Raw genomic sequence first — 24145 nt, forward strand, 5'->3', positions numbered from 1 at the left:
TATACTTTATGTTAATGAGTTGGCTTGGCATTTTCATGTAGCTAAATGCATTTGTTTGTTTGTTTCGTTGCAACATTTGGGGTTTAAAACATTGACTCATGTTTGGTTTACTCTGGCCATGTTTAAACACTTAAAGGCAAATGTAGTTCTACTTTACAGTACGTCTCAGAATTAAGTTAGAAAAATGAAGCTTGCACTTATCAACATGAACAAGAAATGGGCTTTGTGCTCAAGCATTTGCAAGCTGAGTAACTTAGTAACTGGCACTAGGAATAACACAATGACATGACACCATGGGCATCTGCGAGCTTGATTTGGAGAAGACTACTGTTTAAGTGTGTCTAAACAAACTGTATATATGTATAGGCTAATGACGTACACAGGCATTTTGTGAGGATGATCCGGTGATCAAGTTGCCAAAATGGGGTTGAGAGGGGTGGGGGATAGAATACACAGAAAAACGAAGGAGACACTGCAACGTTGTAGCTAAGAATAATAGACCCACTGGCTTCTAATGCTGTGTATAAAACAAACACAGAGCAGCTGATAGACTGGCCCCTCTTTCCGCAACCGATACATCGGGGAAGCGATTCTAAATTCATGTTTTAATGACTAAGTTAGTCGCGATGAGTTTGTTGGGGGGCGAGAAACAGGTGGCCGTTGAGATGATATTTAAACAACTTTTAAACATGTAATTAAAATGGAATTCGAGCAGAGTGCCCTATTTCGAGCGCTGAGGTGAGATATTACAAAATTCGAATGTTGCCGCGAAACGTTAAGTTCTCTGAACGTCATCCGTGTACAGTTAACGTAAGTGATCACGTAATAATGCAAACTTTCCATCGTTTCTATCTGAGAGATGCTAGTCAGTTTCATAGATGGTGTTTGTTGTGGATGTCTGAGAAAACAGAGACTCGGGGAGAGCAGTCTTTTCACTATGTAACTCTCTCTGGTGTTTACATTGTATCGCTCCGCTTTCAGTGCTTGACATTCCTACAGTTCCATTGCGCTCGGTTAGGCAACACAGCAAGAAGGGGAAAACAGTGGGATACAAAGTGCATTGTTAATCGTTGTCATCTTGTTATTACGGTGTCGCAACATTATAATATTCTTTAATATAAATTAAAAAAATTTTTTTGTGTATTTTTTTACGAATGAGAACAAGTTAAGTGACCGGAAAGCTGTTGTAGAAAAGAATGCTTGGGTGAGAATGTATTTCTGGTTGGATGTTGTTTTAAGGTTGTTACAAGGTGTTATAGTTTTTTAAGGTTGTTTTTTTGCAGCCATCTAATTTTATGATGCAGTTAAAAAAAAAAAAAAAATATATATATATATATATATATATATATATATATATATATTATTATTATTATTATTATTATTATTATTATTATTATATTGGACTATATTTGTTAAGCAATGTGATGGCAGTGTCTTACAATACGTTATTTTGTCAGAGTGATAGTGTGCAAATGTACACTAACATTAGTCCTATAGTAAAGTTATGTGCTTGACTGTGAAAACAATGCTTAGGAATCTGCTTGACTGTGAAACAATGCTTAGGAATGTGTTTTGTTTGTTTCATAACATAGCATGGCACATAGTGGTTTTTGTTTTGAAATGGGCACAGCAGGCTGTTACTGGGTGTAGTCAGATGTGACTGTTTTCATCTATTAATGTACTGAATTGTGAAATGCATCCCCAATGCACAAAGGATCTTAGTGGTCATGGGAAAGAGCAACATTGTCATTCCTGTGACAGTTTCCTGTCTGTCAACCACTCGGTTTTTAGAGCATTAGTACTGTAATGTCTGTAATGTGGATTTATGAATATAAAAGGCAGTTTAACTCAACAAAACATTAATTACTGCTTATTAACACATTGGAACACACGCATCACTACACTTGTGTAAACTTAACACTTTTTCTGTATTTGCAGTAATTCATATTTACAATTATCCCATGGAAAACAGCGGCGTTTATGTAAAGGTAAGAATACCTCATGATTCTTGTACAATATTAACTTTTATTAGTTCATAGAGTGACCTTGTTAAGATACATTTGTTATTAGCCTATGAAGGTTTTTAGTCATCCAGAGACAGATCAGATGGTCAATTTTGGGATTGATTTAAAGATAAAATCTTAGCTCTAGGAAGGATATTTTTCTTAGCCAGTGCTGTTGACATTCTCTTAAGTCAACCAACTCTGCCAAATATTGTAATAAATATATAATAAAATATAAATAAATCCCTCAGCAACTGAAAATGGGCAACATTAGTACTACTGGTTGTTTTGTTTTATTTTTGTTTTTGTTGCATTTTCCTATAATCTAAATTCACCTATATCAATTTTAGTGCTTCAGATGAAAAGATACATATCCACATATCTTTTGCTTGTAGAACATATCTTGATATCCCTCTGTCAGTCTAGGTTTTTGTGTGACTGGACCGTGACATCATAGTCCTATTCCTGTCTTGTCTGTCTTTGTGTGAGTGCACAGCTTCCTTTTTATTTCCCTGCCGTGCGCTCTTGGGTCTGTTTTGTTTCATGCCCGGAGCATGGTCTCTGGATCCTGACTTCCCTGTCTGGTTTGGTCTCGGTCTCTGTCGGGATCTGAATCTGGACTCTCATGCTCCATGTTCTGTCTGTTACTGATATGAGTGCACTGTGCTTAAGTCATCTTAGCGGCATGCACTCGCTTGCATAGATTATGTCTGTCTCTTGTGAACACGGGTGTGCCTCGCGTTGCGCTCCCAGTTCACAAACACTCTTCACGTTGTACTGATGTTCAGTCACTTTGGTCTGAGGTGTTGAGTTTGTGTGTGGCTGAACTCTCGCAAGGTGTCCCGTCTCATTTTGTCACCCGTTGTGTTCATCGCATGGCGTTTGCCTCACGATGTATGATCAGGCTTTGTCTAGTGAGGGAATGGGTGGCATTGCTTTGTTTGCCATTGCTACGCATTCTCTCGTCTTGTCTGTCGGTTGGCATAGGCATATATTGCCTTATTGTCTTGCTGATGTGCGCTCATGCCATTCTGGTATTTGTGTCTTATGAGAGCATTTTGCTATGTTTTTGTTTCTGTTTTGCCATGTGTCTCTCAGTCTTAACTTACACCCCACCTCCTTGTTTGCCCATTATTAGTTAATCTGTCTCACCTGCCCTGCATTTAACCTGTTTGATTTCTCTCCCTATTTTAGTGTCCACGTGTGTGCTGTTCAGTGCCAGTTCATCTTGTTTCGCGTTTCATGTCGGTCCTGTTTCCCTTTACCTTATCTAGTCTGTCAGTTCTGGTCGGTCTTGGTCCCAATTCGTCCACCCCTACAGCCCTACTCCATTTTGCTCTACGTTGGACTTTGTGTTTTTCCCATACGGGGTAGTTAATGTTGTTTTTGTTTATATTTAATATTAATAAATCCCCTTATTTTTCACTCTGTGTTTGGGTCCTGAGCCTCTGTTGATTCTCTGCAAAACCCTGACAATTGTGCACGATTAATTGATATCAAGTAGTCATTCAGCTTTAAATATTCTACTAGTAAAAGCACTACTTGAATATGTGGCCGACATGAGTATGCTGCAAGTGAGTGACCCTAATGTTGGTCCTGAATGAATATATCAACTATAGTCATAGATTATGAATTAACCACGTCAGGAACCCAGTCGGGAAAGGAGTTTATTTATAATGAAAGTGCTTGTGACTTTCAGGTAAATTACAATGGCCTGATGCTGACGGTTGTGTAAAATGATGGGGAGCCTGTACTTAAGGGGAGAGGCACAAGTATATGTTTGGCAAATGAATAGCAAGTGATCCAAACAGAGAGGAATTGTGAAGTGAGAGACGTTACATCTAGGTTGTAAAACCTTGCGAATGTATTTTGAGAACACCATCCTGCTGAAAAACATGTGTCTTGTAAAGACACTAAGTTCGGCCATGCCCATGAGGAGGCCGTGCCTTTAGTTGAGTGTGCTTTAACACCAATTGGGCAGATCTTACAATGCCACTCATAAGCCAGGGCAATCGCATCAACAATCCAGTGAGAAAGTCTTTGGTTGGAGACTGAAATTCCTTTCATGCATCCTCCATAGCACTCAATGTATGCATGCAGCATCCGCACAGGGCATAACAAATGCAAGGATTGTTCCTCATCCGAATTAAACGGAATAGGGAAGAAAGCTTGAAGGTGAACCTTCGCACTGAAGGGCGTGGTTAGAACCTTAGGCACATAGCCTTTTTTGGGTTTGAAAGTGGCATTTGAAAGACCGGGGCCAAAATTCAGACATGAATTGTCAATTGTTAGTGCATGTAAGTCACCGAACCGTTTTACTGTGGCCAGATCCAGCAGCAGTGCGGTCTTAATGGAGAGCATGCTCAAATCAGCAGAGTCCAAAGGCTCGAAGAGGGGCCCTGCAAGCACTTTATGGACCAAAGTTAGGTCCCAAGTCGGGACTGTAGCCGGCTGAGATGGATTTTATCAGCTTGCTACTCTAATTAACTTTAAGACTGAATCATGTTTGCCTATAGTGGCACTTCAGATGCTTGAAACGCAGATATAGGAGTCACATAAACTTTGAGCATTGAAGGAGTGAGTCCTGTGCCTAATCACTCTTGAAGAAATATGAGAATTTTGTGTATGGGGCAGTTTACTTGGTCTTTAACTTGTGATACCAATCAGTGAACACTTTCCATTTTAGCATGTAGAGGTGTCTCTTGGATGGCACTCTGACCTGTAAAATAGTGTTCATGACTGAATGTGTCAGTTCTGGTGCATTTAGAGGGCTTCGTTCAGGGGTCACACATATATTTTCCACAACTTGGGCTGGGGATGCCAGATTGTGCCTTGTGCCTGAGAGAGGAGATCCCTCCTCTGCGGTATTTCCCATGGCAAGCTATATAACATCTCTATCATTTCCGGAATCCATGGCTGATTGGGCCATTTCAGCGCAATTAACAGAACTGTTTCCATGTCCACTCAGACTTTGCTGATGACAGAATGAAGGAGGTGCACCGGGGGAAGCACATACTTGCGTTTCGCCAGCCATACGTGGGCCAGCGTGTCATGGCGACATATATACACCTCTACTGTTGTGTTGTCCAAATGAATCAGAATGTGATGATTCATAATATCAGAAAGAAAAGCTCTCAAAGCTAGAAAGACAGCCAGTAGCTCTAGGCGGTTGACATGTCATGGCTGTTTCGCACCTGTTTTCAGGAGTTCAGTAGTTGGGCATAACCATTTTCTTCCCCATGATCCACATCGGAGAAGATGTAATCGCTGCGCGGGCGTGCTGAATAGGGCGCGCGCCAGGATTTTGACAGATCATTATGAACTTCAGGGAAGAACGGGGCAGATTTACGAGACGTGGCCGCTTGACGGCGTCCGAACTGCTGGAACCATTCATCAAGGCAAAAATGTTTAGGTTCCTCTGGTGGAGACCACTCGATATCTCGATAGCTCTTTGACTGCCCTTGAAAGGACGTGAAGCATCTCATTGTCGTTGGCACATGTACATGCTCCTCACCCTCGCTGGGGGGAGGGGTGGTAGCATCATCCACTGACCACTCGCCTTATGCAGTGAGAGACATGACATCATCCCCAGCATCAGAAATGCCAAATGAGACGAGGCTGTGCACTCCTTTAGAGGGTTGTAGCCTGTCACGCAAATAATGTATCAGCATAGACATGTTGCATGGAGATTGTGGGGTGTGTGCCGGCACAAAGACCACCTCAAATTCATCCTGCTCGACCTCGCGGTCCCGCCATGCCTCCTCATGTGACCCCTCGGTTATTACAGAAGGGGTGGATGGGAGGGTACGGGAGGCTGAACTCTAGAATTCCCTCAATGTACAAGTGCATATACAGGGACATTAGTCGATATTTTACATTCATGTGTATAAATGGGTATAGTTTATAATGTATGTGATATTTCCTTGTATTCCATGTATTTGGTCTCTATCCAGTGACATTTGTTATCCCGGTCTGTTTCACGCATGCGCACTCTTTAAACACCTATCAGAACACCTCTTAAGCGTTTACATGGCCACATAAGACGCATTTTCAGAGAGAAACCTAGGTGTGTTAAACCGCTTCCTCTTAATCCCTTAATCATCGTATGGAAATCAGCATTCTGCCGTTTCAGAACATCGCTTTCTGGTAAAGCCCAGGAATAAACCGTTTTCTTAAGTGCATGTAAGCATGGTCAATGCATTGGTTGGTGCTGTGGATGCATGACATTGTTAAAGGAATAGTTATCCCAAAAAGAAATATTAAATTATTTAAAGGGATCATGACATGCCTATTTTTATTATTTTAATATGTTCCTTGAGGTTCACTTCTAAACCCTCTGTCAGAAATGCTTTGTTTTGGTGCTGCTTCTCCTTCAAAACTTGACAGTAAATGGCCACTGTTATGATTTGCTCTCTGCTGTTGGCTGACCTGCTCTCACTCCTTGCCATCTCACTGCTCACTACTACTGGGCGGAGCTACAGAAGTGATTAAAGTTCAATTAGGCTTTGATGTGTTGTTGGTGAGGCAGTGATATGCAAATGTCTACCACAGTGTGACATCACAATGTGGAGGAAGTAGAGATCGAGTCATTTTGGCAGCTTGGTTTCAACAAATACTTTTTTGCAGTGAGAAGAAAGTTTTGAGTTCTGAAACTTACAGAATGTTTTTGTAGTACAAGAACCTCATATGATTAAATATAAAAGAACATTTGATACCTCATTCCATGACCCCTTTAAACCGATTGTATCACTTCTGAAGACTTGACATGTATGTTTCTATGTGTGGGTGCAATTTAAAATAAAAAAAATTGGTATCTAAATTTATGCAAAGGGCTGTTTTTTGTTGTTGTTTTTTGTTTTGTTTTTTTACAGAAAAACATGTTCAAATGTTGAAGATTGAACTCAAATTCTTAGTTTTTAGTTTTTTATGTGTTGGAGTACTTCAAATTTAATAAAACTGCCCTTCCCTACTTGTTTGTGTTTTTTAAAACTCCACACAAATACAATGTTGTTAGAAGATATGTTGCTGCAGTGATATATTGATCTTTTCAAAACTAACACAATGATGTCAACATCATTCAGTTCAACAACTGACCAGAACTGTTGATCTTAGATGTGAGTCACAGCTCTGAAATTTCATCAAAGAGTCATTGGTTTCATTGGAAGTTTCTTATGGGGTAAGGAGATGCTCACTATTTCTTTACTTCCTTTAGTTTTCTAGAGAGACATGCCAACTGAATTCCCCAACAGAGAATCTGAAAAAGGAGTTGGAGATAGAGCTGAATTTGAGCAGCAGTTACTTATCAAGTCACGGCTGGTACCATGGTCGTATACCTTGGGAGGTGAGATTGCCCGTGAGAATCAATTTGTCTAATTGAAGAATTGTGTATTTAGAGAGCTCTAGACTCACCCCTTTCCTTACTTTAAAATGATATACTTTTTAATGTAATTTACACAAAAATAGATTTATTACTCAACTATTATCTCACACAGGTTTCTGAGTCTCTTGTGCAACAGAATGGGGATTTTCTAGTCCGTGACTCCCTCACTAGCATTGGAGACTATGCCTTAACCTGCTGCTGGAACCAGAAAGCTCTTCATTTCCTAATCAGCAAGGTTCTGCTCAAATCATGTGACGCGTACAATCAAGTGCAGTACATTCTAGAGGGGGAAACATTTGATTCAGTGCCAGCATTGGTTCACTCTTATGTTGGATATCAACGCCCTCTGACAAAGCAGAGTGATGCCCATGTTTACTCACCAGTTAATAGGACACTTCCATTAAGATACCTTGAGGCCATGTTTGGGCTACCAAGTGTTGAGAACAGTCCAGTTAACTCACCAACCCGGCAGATTAGAAGCCACAAGAGGAGTGAAAGTATAACTGTGACAGAAGCTTTGGAAATTAAGATGATATGCCCACAAAGGTGAGCTCTATGACATAAATTGTTCAGATGTTAAGGTAAATACATTGATTTCCTCATGGAAAAAGTAATTTTGATATTTTCATATTACAAATTACTTTTCCTTTAAGTTACTCTGTAAAACACTCTTCAATTCTCAACAAATTCATAATTGTCAATATTTCCTCCTTGTTCATATCCCACACAGGTTGATATGTACAGACGTACATATTAACATAATTCATGTTTTAAAGTGCACTGATTTTGAAACATGCCTGATTTTGTTTTAAAGGTCTCATACAATAGATTTACATGCATCCAAGGTAAAAATATTTCTAATTTAATTCATTCATAATTTAAATTGCAGTATTACCTTTTTTTCCCAGTGTCAAAAACAACTTGTACAATGACCCATTCAAAAGCATTAATTCTAAACTCCCTTCAGAGAGCCTACACTGCTCTGATTGGTCAGATGCCCAGTCTGTTGTGATTGGTCTACCGCTTAGTGTAGTGTAGTGTTTGAGGGCGGGTCAAAGCTTTTCACGGGCAGCAAAGACCAGAGGTGGGTTTTTTGTTACCAGATTAGGTAGGAAAGTACAGGGAGTAAATCTGGGATTACTAACAACTCCTTTTGACGTGCACTTAGATTTTTTAAAATTTGCAGACTTTTTTACATTCACAAACAGCTATATCACATTACATGAAAGGTAATATTTGAAAAAACATAATAGCTGCTCTTTAAATGGATCAATCTACATAAATAAATATTTTTTAGAAAGATGTGTAACTGAAGTAATGTACATACAGTAACAGTAATTAACGCAGTTAAACGATAGTAACTGTAATTGGACAAAACAAGAATTTAATATGCAGTGTGTTACACTACTTTTTGCTTTAAAAGGTAATTAGATTACATCCAACACTGAATAAAACTAACCATAACATTGTGCATAATTAGTAGGCCAAACTAATTTTTGTTGTTGACATCAAAGTTTGTGTGCCCAATTAGACTATTGGGCACACAGCCTTTATTTATATTTATAAATAAATAAATACTCAGACTGCATTAAATATGGGTTCACTGGCAGCAAAGATTTTTAAGGTTTGTGCTGACCATAATTTGTTTTGTGCTGTGAATTATTGGTTTCCAAATTTATAAACCTATCGATATTCAATAGACATTTAGAGACCAAAATTTACCATTTCCCTAATCAGCCTATGTCTCCTGAATAATTTTGCATATTTTTGGGGCCTATGCAGTTAATTATCTTGTTAATACATTTGTATGTTTAAAGTAAAGGACATTTTTCTTCATTTATGTATGATAAAAAAAACTTGGATCTTTGCTGGGTCGTCAATGTAAAATCTGTGACCTGTGATGATAAAACCAGTTAAGAAATACTGCTGTTTATGATGAAAGTGCCATTTTATTGAGTGTTGTAATGCACTCTATTTCACAGCGATGTGGTGAGGAGCTTTGATGGCACCCTAGAGCAGCACCTCGTGTCCACTTCCCCGACATTGTTAAACACACGTAAGCTTCCTTATGTTCCTCTCAAAACATGCTAAACCAGAACATCTTTTTATCTGAGAGTAGATTAGTCTTGTAATTGTGCACTCTGCCGTTGTCCCCAGTGACCAGGCAGCGACGGAGTCCTTCAGAAAACCGGAAGTTTGTAATATTCCCTTCATCACCTGTTCTGTCAAAGTCCATCAGGCTTTGTTCATCTCCAACTGAGAACACACTGAGCTATATGGAACCAACAGTGCATCTTCTGTCCACCATAACACATTCCAATCGAAACTATGCCCAAAATGAGCCTGCAATTTCTCAACCAGCCTCTGTTGCTGTAAATCATCTCTTTGACCAGAGACTTGAAATACAGACTTTGGATGGAAGAGAGGAGTATGATGATGATTATTTTGTGCCTTTCACAATAGACACAGTTTCCTGTTTCAGACCTAGTGTGTACCAGTCACCACTATTGCCCTCAGAAAATAAACCTTTGGAGACTAGAATATTGAAAAGAGTCAAGGACGTCCTGTTTGAAGTGGATATAAATACCATGGCAATGCATATCACCAAAATTGACTGCATGGTAGGTTTGATTTTTACAATTTTATTTATTCATTTGTTTATTGAGGAACAATCAGTTCTGCAAATTATTTTGTTATACTGTATTTGGTGTATTTTTGTAACTTGATCTGGGTCCACTAATCATTTTAAAATAATAATTCACCCAAAAATGAAAATTTTCTCATCATTTACTCAGCCTCATGTCATCCCAAATGTGTATGACTTTCTTTCTTCTGCAAAACACAAATTCTGTACATCACTATTTTCATTAGCATGCAAAGTGCAGCGCTAAGCTTTTCTCTTATCCAATTTTTGTGAGACCGCTAATTCCAAGTATAATTTTCATACCATTGCAAGAAGTCGTGGGTGGGAGTGTTAGCGCTATATGTGGGTGGATGCGTGCACACAGTAGGTGTATTTAGGATTTGAAATTAACTTTGTCACTCACCACTTTGTTACCAGCAACTGAGAAATTCTAGTAGCCAAAACAAAATGTCAGAAATAAAACATGTAATTACAAACTAACACTTTTTACGTTTGTGTAAATACACTTGAAGTTCAAAGTATTTTTCTTTTTTTTTTCACATTAATTTGACACATCTGGTACAAATATGTGGTTTTGTTTCATTAGTACAGGGTATAGTTTTTTTCATCATCTACCTGGAAAGAAGTGAAGTTAAATGCTACAACATGCCCCATAGTAACTGTTGACTGTCTGCACCATGAACACTCTCGGCCACATGCGATCTAACTCGCTCACACACACACAAAGCCTCCTGTCAGTCAAACGGTGCACTAAGTAAATCTTTAAAGAGTTCTTAATTTGTGCCATTTCTCTCTCTCTATTCTCTGTCCCTTTTTTACCTGTTATCAGGATGTAATGAGTACCCACTGGGGTATGCATACTGCCTGTTGGGAATCACTGCGATAGATGGCCTGCATTGTGATAGATAGAACTTCGAATTTAGATTTGTGTTAAAACTATCTATAGGTCATGGTTTATTTTTCAATTATTATTATTATTATAATAATTGCATTAAAAATTGTTTTTAGGATCTAATTTGTATTGTTTTTTTTCCATCTGTTGTCATAGTGATTTAAGTCACTGCAAAAGGGGCCAGTGTATGAAGTTGGTGAGAGTAAAATGTTTGGATTTGGTATAATTGTTTTGGCCACTTCATTATTTTGATTATATTTTCTTTTCGTTTGAAGTGTAATTTGAATATAGAAATATTTTTGGTTAAATTTTTTCGAGTTTCAATAAATTAGTTGATGATACAATCACTTTAGGTGTAGTAGAGATGACAGAGGCAAGAGGCGATGGATCAATTTGCAGGCTTTAATGAAGATGATGATATCAAACAACGTGGATAAAACAAAGAACTAAACTATCTACATACTAACATATGAATGTTACACAGATGAGAACTGAAAAAGGAATGATCAAAACTGGAGGGTATTTATACACAGAAGGAACTAATGAGGGAATGGAAGACTGGTGAGGTTGATGAATAGATGGAAGTGATGAGGGAAGTGCACTATGGGAGCTGTAGCCAGGGGAAAACTTCAAAATAAGAGTCCTTGGAAAACATGGAGACAGACGATGACATTTGGAATGATATCCGGAGACCTGGGAGGGGCAGAGTCATGGAACTTGGTGCCTGGAGAGTAGCCGACGGCTCGAAGGGCCAGGGTGGAGCCGAAGGTTCGGAGGACCGAGATATCACAGAAGTCTCGGAGGACCGAGGTGGAGCTATGGGAATCGGAGGACTGAGGCAGAGCCGGTTTGACTGACTACCAAGGCAGTGCCATAGGGACAAGGGACCCTGGTGATGCCGATAGGCTGACGGACCACGGTGGATACGAGGGGACGTAGGGCAGAGGTGATGATGAGGGATCGGAGGGCCAAGGCAGAGTCCAGGGCTCAGAGGATCTAGGCGGAGTCGGAGGGTTTGAAGTTCCTCTAGACCATGGTTTCGCAGGGGGTGAAGGTTGAGCTGGTGACGTGAGGGGAACCGGCTGATCAGAGGAAGAAGGAGAAGCTGATGTCCTGGGCAGAGCCAGTGGAGGAGAAAGGGCTGGTGTGCTGGATGGAACCAGCAGAGGAAGAAGGGCTAGGGTGCTGGATGGAAAAAGCGAGTCCAGGATGCTGGACGGAACCAGCGGAGTAGAGGGGCTGGATGGAAGCAGCGGAGGAGGAAGGGCTTGGATGCTGGATGGAACCAGTGAATCCAAGATGCTGGATGGAACAAGCAGAGGAGGAGGAGTACACTGGGTGGGCATAAGGGTGGGAATGTAATCAAGGTCCATAAGTTCTGTAAGAGCAGGCTCTGGGATGGTCGAGGCTACACTGGCTCTGGGACGGTCGAGGCTACAGGCATAGGCTCTGGCTCGATAACCGTGGCAGGTGTGGGTGTTGGCTCGTTAGCCATGGAAGGCTTCGGGGAAGAAGCCATGGAAGGCTGGGGGGCGTCCACTCTGGGAGTAGATACAAAGTCCTCATCCTCCGCATTCACAGTGAAAGGAGAGCCGCTAATTTGTTGAGCCACCTCCACGAACTCGAGAAGCGTCCAGTGAGGATCCGCCGGAGGCATTAGCTCCTTTAGTGCACTACTTAGACCAGCCCTGAAGACACCACAAGAGAGTTGTCTCCATAGTGCACCCAATTCGCCAGCGGGAGATTCACACACGTGATCCTCAAGTGGACAGTCCCCTGGCTCGAGGAGGAGGATTGTTACAGGCGGTAGATCCATCTTTGTCATCAGTTCTTCTGTCATGTAAGTTTGGTGTAGTAGAGATGATGATGAAGGAGGCGAGAGGCTATGGATCAATTTGCAGGCTTTAAAGAAGATGAAATCCTAACAACATGGAGAAAACGAAGAACCAAACAACTGACAAAGGAATGAACAAATCTGAAGGGTATTTATACACAGGAGGAACTAATGAGGGACTGGAAGACAGGTGAGGATGATGATGAACAAATGGAAGTGATGAGGGCAAAGCACTATGCAAGATGTAGTCTGGGGGAATACTTCAAAATAAGAGTCCTTGGAAAACATGAGGGAGACAGACTGTGACAAACGGAGCATACATCCAAATTTTGACAATAATTTTTTCCCCATGTGTATAAAAGGAGCATGTCACTGTCATAGAAATATGCTAGACATTCAACGGTGGTGCAGTTAATGCACAAAATAATGTAAGTCCATTTTTATTCTAAGTCATTGCATACAGTCCATTAACACTACCAACGTCTTATGAATGTACTGTCACTGGTGCTTGACAGGTAATGGACTATATAATAGGACACAGACACTGCAATAACTGGAAGAACCTCAGAATTAAATTGCACTTGACCTAGCCCATTAGTGTTTTGCACGTGCAATTTCGCCAAACCCACTTTGCTTTGACTTATACAAAAATACCAAAACTTCATGGCAATGACCGATGATTTTGTGTGTATGGCTTATGGTATAGCGCTGTGTTTAGTAATATCGCTCCGAAAATAGGGCCCAAAAGCTACAAAAAGCACATAAATACAGTATAAAAGTAATCTATATGACTCCAGTAGTTTAATCAATGTCTTCTGAAGTGATCCAGTCGGTTTGGGGTGTGAGTAGACCAAAATGGAACTTCTTTTTTCACTGTACATCTTACCATTGTGGCCTGTGGCACAATCATGATTTAAAGCTCAATACATCTCCAGGGGTTGAATATATGTCTTCAGAAACTATATGATAGGTGTGGGTTAGAAATAGATCAATATTTAAGTCCTTTTTTACTATAAATCTCCACTTTAATTTACACTTTCACATTCTTCTTTTGTTTTTGGCAATTCACGTTCTTCATGCATATCGCCTCCTACTGGACAGGGAGGATAATTTATAGTAAAAAAAGGACTTAAAATGTCATATTGCTTCTGAAGACATGAATTAAATCACTGGAGTTTTATGGATTACTTTTATGCTGCCTTTATGTGCTTTTTTGAGCTTCAAAGTTTTTGACCATGTTCACTTGCCTATGGACCTACAGAGCTGAGATATTCTCCTAAAAATCTTTGTTTGTGTTCATCTAGGAGGGCATTAGGGTGAGTAAATGAACTAGATGAACATGGTGAACTATTTCCATGTTCTATTTGTATTTACTTATTTTTATACACTTGCTCTGCAAATCAGATATTTGTACAGATAATAAGTTATCTTTTCAACCATCCAAATATAGCTGATAGAGCTGCTTGTGACATCTGACTGTATACTTATATCAAGATTTAACCATTAACACTCATCTTCACTCTTCAGGTTGCTCGAATTTTGGATATGCCTGAGGAGATCATGAAAGGGATGGGGGTGAGTTCAGGAATGGAGCTACTCACCCTCCCACATGGACATCAGCTCCGTCAAGACCTGCTTGAAAGGTTTGTTACCCACATTTTGTTCTGTAAATACGTGCTTTGAGAGAACGTTGTCCTGATGACACTCTCCACTTGAGCACAGAATTAACTCTCCTTTGTCCTCTCAGGTTCCACACCATGTCTATTATGTTGGCTGTACAGCTGCTGGGCTGCACAGGCAGTGATGATGAGAGAGCTGCCCTTCTGCATAAAGCCATCTCCCTAGCCTCTGAACTCAAGAGCAACTTAGGCAATATGTTTGGCTTTGCCATGGTTATGAAATGCCTGGAATTCCCTTGGGTATGGAAGAATGATGAATCATTGTTCTTGAACAATTAGAAGAGAGTCTATCATTAATATACTTAGCAATTTTTGAAGAAAAATATACCAAGCAGTGAAATGAAATTGTGTCAATTCAACCTACCTTTAAATTAAAAACATACACAAGGAATGTCTTCTTTCTCTACAAGTGTTTTTAATGCTCTAACATCAGTCTTTTTCTTTCCAGATTGCTTGTTTGGAGGAAACATGGACCGTTTTACATCAGAAATACACAGAAAGTGCTGTCCTTTATGAGAAAACCCTTAAACCCTCAATGAAGATGATGAATGATGGAGAAGGTATTTGTGGTATACATTCACCAACCATATTTGTCCAATGTAATTCATATTCTGTCTGTGATTCAAGTTTATATACTGAAGTTGTCAATCTCCAATGACAACCTTAAAGGGATAGTTCATTCAAACATTATAATTCTCTCATCATTTACTCACTCTCATGCCATCCCAGATGTGTATGACTTTTTTTCTTATGCAGAACCCAAATGCAGACTTTCAGAATGATATCTCTGCTCTGTTGATCCTCACAATTCTCTCTGTTGTAATGGTGACCAGAACTTTGACCCAAATGGCAGTATAAAAGTAATCCTTTAGACTCCAGTGGTTAAATATATGGCTTCTGAAGTGATATGATAGGTGTGGGTGAGAAACAGATCAATATTTAAGCCATTTTCTTTACTAAAACTCTACACTTCCACATTCTGGTATGGAACTGACTTTCACATTCAGCCACCTACTGGTTGGGGCTGATCAAAGGTGGAGATTGATAGTAAAAAAAAAAGGACTTAAATATTGATCTGTTTCTCACCCACACCTATCATTTCTATTCAGCAGATAAATATTTAACCACTTGTGTCATATGGATTACTTTTATGTTGCCTTTATCTCATCTTTTGACCTTCTGCGTTCTGGTCACCATTCACTTGCATTTTGAGGACCAACTGAGCTGAGATATATTACTAAATTTTTTTAATTTGTGTTCTACAGAAGAAAGAAAGTCATACACATCTGGGATGGCATGAGGTTCACTAAATTATTAGAGAATTTTCATTTTCGAAACTTTTGTGCAGAGATAAATGTACCAACAGAGACAACGTTTCCCCATGTGCTTCCCCTGCTGTCCCTTCTTGAGAAGAGTGTTGTGACTCTTGAAGAGGCAGAGTCATGGGAAAGTGCAGACACTGAGGTGGCCATAGTCTTAAGCCATTTGGATTCTGCACGTACAATTGCAAGCAATGGGAGGATCTTCAGTGCTAGAGCAGAGGCCAAACTGCAGGGTAATAGGTTTAAACACATTCTTCTTGCTTCAGATTTTTTGAGATATTTTAGAGAATATGTCTATACTTTTAGAATACACGGGATAATGAGGTGTTGCTTAAACCCTTAGTGTGAAAAGAGTATAGAATAAGAACAAAGTTGAATGGAGGTATGCTGGTATGCAACATACTAATTGATTGCATTAAATGAAATTTTTAAAACCTAACAAACTTGTTATATAACTTTTATCAATGTTATATTATAGGTCATGGGAATATCATGCTGATAAGTTTGAATTTTTATTTGCAGGGTTTCTGGAGGAACCAGATGTCCGGGAGGTCTTCCTCACAGAGTTTCAGATGCGTCTCCTGTGGGGAAGTGGGGGAGTGGACAGGAATAAAGATGAACGTTATGCAAAGTTTGATGAAGTGCTAACAGCTCTGTCCAACAGGCTAAAGAATTCTCACCCAACGAAATGACAGAGGAAAAGACCACTGTTTACTGTCAGCATAAAATGTACAATATACTCAGCAACTTTACCAGACTGACCTCACTGTGAAATCGGAAACAGTAGGTTGACTTTTCTTTAGCTAAAATCGGTCTGTGCTCATTGAAATGTGAAACACTGCCCCAGTGGCCAAAGCAAGAAGTGCTGTTGGGACTATGGGCATGTGTGAACTCCAGACAGAGGGTCCTCTCTGTAGAGTGTAGTGCAATGATGTAGTAAATCTAATCCTCTGCATGGAGGATTTTGTGAATTAGTGGATGTTTTTGTTTTCATGCATTGCACTGAGTAGTATATTCGTTAGTTTTATAGTATTACACTGAGACATTTGTTAAATACAGCTTTCATAAATTACTTTGCCTAGTTTTTCCTCTACACCCACATAAATAAATTATATAAATTAAGCATTATACTCATAATACTCACATAATGTGCTCCTCATTTAAACATCTCCTCCGCTGTACATAAATACCCATGTCATGTGGTGTGTTATTTGTATTTGTATATAATCATGCCAAACTTATAATCGGCCAAACTTATTTGGAAGTACACAAAAGTGAAATTAAAGTGAATTTGGAGTGCTTAAAAACCTAAGCGCTCACTACATGTTAGCAACTGAACTTGGAACACGTCTGTTACTCTGAGCACAAGATGGAGATGTGGAGCAGAGAACTGCTCTGAAAACACTGTAGCCTATTAATGCTTTAACACACAGACAGAACAGAGCGGCATGTCTAAACTTTGAAGTGAGCAGTGCAATCAAACTATATATTCATTTATTTAAATCGTAGCCAATTTCAGTTTAGTAATCACACAAGATCATATCGGGATTTTGATTTTATTTCTATTAATTGTGCATGCCTAATATATATATATATATATATATATATATATATATATATATATATATATATATATATATATATATATGTATATGTGTGTGTGTGTGGTCTGTCCACAGAACTGCCCCTCACTGGATGTTTTTTTTGTTTTTTGCACCATTTGAAGTCAATTCTAGAAAGTGTTGTGCATGAAAATCCCAGGAGATAAACAGTTACAGAAAAACTCAAATCAGCCCGTCTGGCACCAACAATCATCCATGTGATTATCTAATAATTTCTGTAACTGCTTATCTCCTGGGATTTTCACGCACAGCATTCTCTAGAATTTACTCCGAATGGTGCCAAAAACAAAAAACATCCAGTTAGAGGCAGTTCTGTGGATGGAAATGCCTTGAAGATGAGAGAGTTCAACAGAGAATGACTAGACTGGTTCGAATTGACAAAGTCTACAGTAACTCAGATAATCTCTCTGTACAATTGTGGTGAGAGAAACAGTGTTGGCGCTGTTTTTGACCTACACAATATTAGACAGGTGGTTTAATGTTGTGGCTGATCGGTGTATATATATATATATATATATATATATACATACACACACACACACACTGGCGGCCAAAGTTTGGAAAAATGTACATATTTTTCTCTTATGTAAATAAATTGGTACTTTTATTCACCAAATTGGCATTCAGCTGATCACAATATAAATTCAGAACATTAATAACGTGAAAAATTACTTATACAATTAAAAAAAAAAAAAATTCAGAACTTCTTAAACTACTTCAAAGAGTGTTCATAAAAAAAATCCTCCACGTGCAGCAATGACAGCTTTGCAGATCCTTGTCATTCTAGCTGTCAGTTTGTTCAGATACTCCAGTGACATTTCACCCCACACTTCCTGTAGCACTTGCCATAGATGTGGCTGTCTTGTCACTTCTGACGCACCTTACAGTCTAGCTGATCCCACAAAAGCTCAATGGGGTTAAGATCCATAACACTCTTTTCCAATTATCTGTTGTCCAATGTCTGTGTTTCTTTGCCCACTCGAACCTTTTCTTTTTTCTGTTTCAAAAGTGGCTTTTTCTTTGCAATTCTTCCGATAAGGCCTGAACCACTGAATCTTCTCTTTACTGTTGGACATGAAACTGGTGTTAAGCAGGTAGAATTCAATGAAGCTGTCAGCTGAGGACATGTGAGGTGTTTATTTCTCAAACTAGAGACTCCGATGTACTTATCCTCATGTTTATTTGTACATCCGGCCTTCCACATCTCTTCCTGTCCTTGTTAGATCCAGTTGTTCTTTGTCTTGAAGACTGTAGTGTACACCTTTGTCAGTGTATGTAGCCTTCATTCCTAAAAAACAATGATTGACTGACGAGTTTCTAGAAAAAGCTGTTTGTTTTTTGCCATTTTTGACCTAATATTGTCCTTAAGACATAAACAAAACAAACACAAAGACAATGTTAATCTTAATTTAATGAACCAAATAGCTTTCAACTGTTTTTGAGATAATGGCAAGTGATTTTCCAGTAAGTAATTTAGCACGATTACTCAAGAATAAGGTGTTGGAGTGATGACTGCTGTCTAGATTTGATTAACAATTAATTTTTTCAAATAGTGATGGTGCTGTTTTTTACATCAGTGTTGTCCTGACTATACATTGGGATCAGTGGAATGCCACTTTTTAGAATTAAAGTACCAATTTCCTTCAGAAGCCACAAATTGTGTACATTATTCCAAAGTTTTGGCCACCAGTGTTTATATACATATATATATATTAATAGATCCACTAGTCTGCTGTCTACAGCGACGAGTACTTCTGTACAGGGAGTATATTATAGTATTATAATATAGTGAAGAGGAATGCATATTTTCTAAACTGTACTCCCAACCCAAACACCAAACCTTAGCCTAAACATCAGTGGAGTAAAAATATAATGTCTGAGTGAAAAATGCAACCTCTGAATTTTGCTGGTCACTGATTATGTTCAATTTTATGTTCAAAGGTTTATTAGTCTACATAAAATTCAAACTCAGAATTATATTTTGAAGAGAAAGCAGCTTTAACTTATATACCTTTAGAATATTTTAGGTGTTAACAAACTCAGAATTAGTAATTAATTGCACTGTTATTAGTTTATGGAATCAATGACCAAATAATGAGTAATATTTACTCATCGGGACACTTTTTAACCCTAAGATTAAATGTACTTACATAAATGTATTTGTCTTTATAAATAAATTCAGAAACTGATGATTTACTTTGTTTCCATACTTCATGTAGTGTGATATTGTATCCAGAGTAAAATGTTTATTTATTTGATGTACTGCCTTGCACTCACTGATTTGACATATTAGTGTCTGGACTTTGATACCACTTGCCACATCTCAGACATGTACATTTTGAGTCAGTAACCAACACACAATAGTTGAGAAAGAAAGAAAGAAAGAAAGAAAGAAAGAAAGAAAGAAAGAAAGAAAGAAAGAAAGAAAGAAAGAAAGAAAGAAAGAAAAAGAGTCTGTCCAGACATCAAGGTGTTCAGACGGGCTGTTTAAGAAGGATATTTAATATCTATGTTGTTGGCTAAAAGTTATCGAATAACAGATGCTTACATTGCTTTTATCATGGCTGCAAGGTTGGCAATGTTTCAATTATTAAAATCTTTCAAAACAAATTATAGTTATATTTGTATTTTTAATATTTATTTTTTTATTAAATTGTTAATTAAAAAAAATATTTTAAATAATATAATCATTATTTTACTGAACTATAAAAATGAATAAAAGTTTATCAATTAATTTATGTATAGTTGACATTATGACTCATAAATTGAACCTATTTTCTCTCCCACACTTTGTCTAAAAAAAAAATCATAAACAAAGAATTGCTTCCATTAAAACATTGTCTCTGAAGCAGTGGTGAACCATATGCAGAATGAAAACCCTGACAGACCACTGGTGCTGTCTTTCCATGGAGCATCTGGGACTGGAAAAAGCTTGGTCAGCTCTATGATTGGAAGATATATGGAACAGCTATGGGCAGACTCACAGTACATCCATCAGTATGTTCCCACGTTACACTTTCCCTCTGCTGACCGGGTGCTACAATACAGGGTGCAACGTGTTTCATTTACAAATGTTAACACAAAAGCTATCCACAATATTTTCAGCGAGTCCTCTGTATTTCTCAAGGATGGGCGCATTTTCCAGTTGGCTAGCGGAAGTGCGATTGTTTGCCATTTCGTGTAGCCGGTCACTGCTTCTTGCTTTTTAAATGCTGTAAGATGCCATAAAAATTTCCCGGACTGTGTGTGCAGTTAATAGTTATCCTAATAATCAAATTAAAACAAAGTTTTGTCTACACTTAACCGGAAGATCCGCCCACATTCCTCGCAAAGCATCATGTGACATGGGAATATTGTGGATACATTAAAACATTTAGGATACATCAATAGAACCAGACTTACTGCTGTTGACTTGGTAACACCACAAAGTTAAGAAACAATGCACAAGTTAGAGGTAGACTGATTGGTTTTACTGATTAATCAGTGCTTGTGGTTGCTTCTCCCTAAAATAAATTCCCAGGTGTGTTTCGGGATTAAAAATAAAAAGGTTGAAAATGGACAGACAAAAAAAGCAATCAAACACCATAAACAACATTTCTCCGTATGACGTGCACTATTTTCATCTGAAGGTATACAATTTTTTCCATTTTGGAGCTTGAAAGATGTGGTCACTATGAACTGTTGTATGGAATAACTGCATGAAGATTTTTCTTTCACCGCATGTGGGTTTGGTTGAAATGAGGGTCAGCAAATAATTACGGAATTTTTATTGATAGATGAACTATTCTTTTGAGTTTATTCACAGGATTCAGTGGTGCATTACTATCTCTTTTATGTATGTGTATGTCCATTTTTTGTGCACAGTCAGATCTAAAACACTGGGTTGAGAGAAACCTCACAGCTTGTGCTCACTTTATCTTCATCTTCAGTGAGATGGAGAACATGCCTCCTTGAGTGACTGATGTCCTTGAACCACATTTAGACCCCTTCCATGTACTGTTTTAGACACATTTCCATAAGGCGATTTATATTTTTATCAGGTAAGTCTGAATGAGCTAAGTAGTGTTTTATAGCTTTACTTCATACAGACCTCCATCATTAGGGCAACATCAAATTTCATGCCCATGTGCTGGCATCGGGTAATATAGTAATGGATAATATACGGTCAGCCGATTGTTATCGCAAAATAAACTCCAACAAGGTGATCAGGACCCACCCTGAAGGGGCTTCTTTTGTGATCACTACCGGCTGACTGTACATTATTCTGCCTGTTACACGGCTACTAACCAAATATATAAATGGACATTCAATATTGATTTGCATTGAAATTATGTAATTTTGTTATAAGTAATATAACCGCTGAAGTCCACTTCTGGTTTGCTTGACCATCTCCCTCCACATTATGCATCTTATTACAATTTATTGAACGACTACTTGCCAAGTAAATAAATAAATTGACATGAAACATTGATTTGAATTGCAATTATTTTATTAGCTTGCTTGTAGAGAATGCACAGTGAGACGCAGGAATGATATGTGGATGTGCTGTTATTACTCAGAGATATCAGACTGCTAGATGGTGCCACTGATCAATCAGAATCGAGTATTCAAGAGCGGTGTGTAATATATTGCGCTGATTAACATGCATAATCTTATCAAGCACACTTCAAGACATTGTGAAACTAATTATAGATTAGATTGACAATTTGTCAAAGTGTTTAGATTTTCTTAATGCACTGTAGCTTTATTTTCATCAACCAGATTCAAGCGATAAATGTGAATAATTATTTTCTAACCTGACTAGCAACTTTATAAGGAACTGCAACATAACTAATAGATGTTTTTTAAGTCGAATTGTAATATTAATATACCTTGTTTATAATAATCGCTAATGTAAATTACATATGGGATTAAAAATAAAAGATTTTCAAATAATTTTCTAAAAACAACATCTGTCACAAGTTGCGTGCCTTCTAAGCTTACCTCAGTGAAAACTGTATCATTAGCAGTTTAATAATTAGGATGCCTGACGTTCTTTTTCACACAAATACAAAAATATGAGAAACAAGATTCAAATGTATTTGTTATAAGGACAAATAAATGTATATATATTAAAATGTAATAAATAAATTATATATATATATATATATATATATATATATATATATATATATATATATATATATATATATATATATATATATATATATATATTTATTCATTATTTTTTTAATAATGTTTCATGGCCGGTAAGAAATTAAATATTAATATTTATTAATATTTTGTAATATGAAAGAGACTGTAAACAAAACCAACGTGGATGAGAGGCATGGCTGAAAAAGCGCTTTCGACCCCCTTCTAAAAGGGAAATGTCTGACGTGTGGAAATATTTTGAGACAGTGCCCATTAGATTTCATATTTATTTTCAAATATTTATTTAGCTTTTATTTAAACATCCATTTAGTTTTTAAAAGGCCAATTTTTATGTTTAAAAGAGTCATTCAACATGACAATTATAACAACAATAAAGTTTGTCTTTCAACCTGTTGTGTAAAGTAATACAATACCATGAGAATAACGTGTACCATGATAAAAACTATTATTAAGAAATTATTACAGTATGAAAATGTTATACTGAAGGAACATTTCAAATGCCTTCATCTGAAAATACAGAATTTTTTTTTTATCCAGTAGGTCAGGACGTACCTTACAGTACTCTTAGCTGGAGAGCCTGCAAGGAACAGATCGAGAGGAAATTCGGCTTGAGGAACTGAAGGAAGCTTTTGCTGATGCTGTGTACAACAACAAGAACAGTGAGTATCGTAGGTCTTTAGTTTAATCATGTTAGCAAAAAAAAAAAAAAACATCTTGGCATATTGAAAGAACATATTGCAGGTATGACTTAATGGGAATGGCGTAAAGCAATAGGACACTCAAAATGAAATTCTGTCATCAGTTAATTTGTCCCAAACCATTGGGACTTCAGTGGAACACAAAAGGAGATGTTAAGCAGAATGTTCGGGACCGACAGCCTCAGACACCATTCACTGGAAAAAAAAAAAAGGGCAGCGTCAGCATTTATCAAAAGATGTGCTCTTGAAAGAAAGAAAAGAAAGAAAGAAAGAAAGAAAGAAAGAAAGAAAGAAAGAAAGAAAGAAAGAAAGAAAGAAAGAAAGTCATACAGGTTTAAAACAACACGAGGGTAAGGAAGTTACAACTGAATTTGCATTTTTGGGTGAACTAACCCTTTGGCATGAAACCAAATAATGTTTAGTTATTGGATACAATTTTTCTCTTCTTTTATTTATTTATTTTGTAATAGGCCAGTTGCAAAACTGTTAAATAATCAACATATGTTTCTCTATTTTCTCCTGTAAAGACTAATCTGATCTGTGAATGCCCTTTGTTTCCCAGATGGCTTCTACCACTCCAGAATAATTACAGAAAAACTCGATTTGTGCCTTTCCTTCCCTTGTGGCGGCGTCACGTTGAGCGCTGTGCCCAGCGGGAGCGCTGCCAGCGTGGGGAGCGTCAGTATGTAGATGTGGTCTCATCAGTAGGGGGCGCCATGAATTACATACCACAAGACAGCCAATATTTCTCCAGTACTGGCTGCAAATTAGTGCCAGCTGAAGTTAACCTGTTGGGCCGGGTTCCTTAAGGATTTGTATTTGCTTACTGCAGATTCAGAGCACAAAGTCAAATAAGTGGACGCACTGCAGAGATGAAGCAGTCTGAATTATGGATTTGGGAACATTCTTTCAGATGG

General features: G+C 38.0%; 1 protein-coding gene and 1 pseudogene across 3 annotated transcripts; both read left to right on the top strand.

The window, feature by feature from the left end:
* The first annotated feature begins 622 nt into the window (after window positions 1–622).
* On the top strand, window positions 623–17325 carry LOC127635476 (SH2 domain-containing protein 3C-like). Of its 3 annotated transcripts, none has more exons than XM_052115577.1 (11): window positions 623–738; window positions 1939–1988; window positions 7216–7356; window positions 7496–7929; window positions 9366–9439; window positions 9541–10004; window positions 14281–14396; window positions 14501–14672; window positions 14881–14992; window positions 15781–15987; window positions 16277–17325. In XM_052115577.1, the coding sequence occupies exons 2-11, from the start codon at window positions 1962–1964 to the stop codon at window positions 16444–16446; spliced, it is 1917 nt and encodes a 638-aa protein (XP_051971537.1). In that variant the 5' UTR covers window positions 623–738; window positions 1939–1961; the 3' UTR covers window positions 16447–17325. The 3 variants fall into 3 exon arrangements, with proteins under 3 accessions (XP_051971537.1, XP_051971530.1, XP_051971542.1); XM_052115570.1 differs by lacking the exon at window positions 623–738 and adding an exon at window positions 887–1204; XM_052115582.1 differs by lacking the exon at window positions 623–738 and adding an exon at window positions 887–1204 and having other exon boundaries at window positions 7216–7344.
* Window positions 17326–20212: 2887 nt separating this feature from the next.
* On the top strand, window positions 20213–24037 carry LOC127641358 (torsin-2A-like; annotated as a pseudogene).
* The last annotated feature ends 108 nt before the right edge of the window (window positions 24038–24145 follow it).

This window comes from Xyrauchen texanus, chromosome 4, assembly GCF_025860055.1.
Source record: "Xyrauchen texanus isolate HMW12.3.18 chromosome 4, RBS_HiC_50CHRs, whole genome shotgun sequence".
Lineage (NCBI taxonomy): Eukaryota > Metazoa > Chordata > Actinopteri > Cypriniformes > Catostomidae > Xyrauchen > Xyrauchen texanus.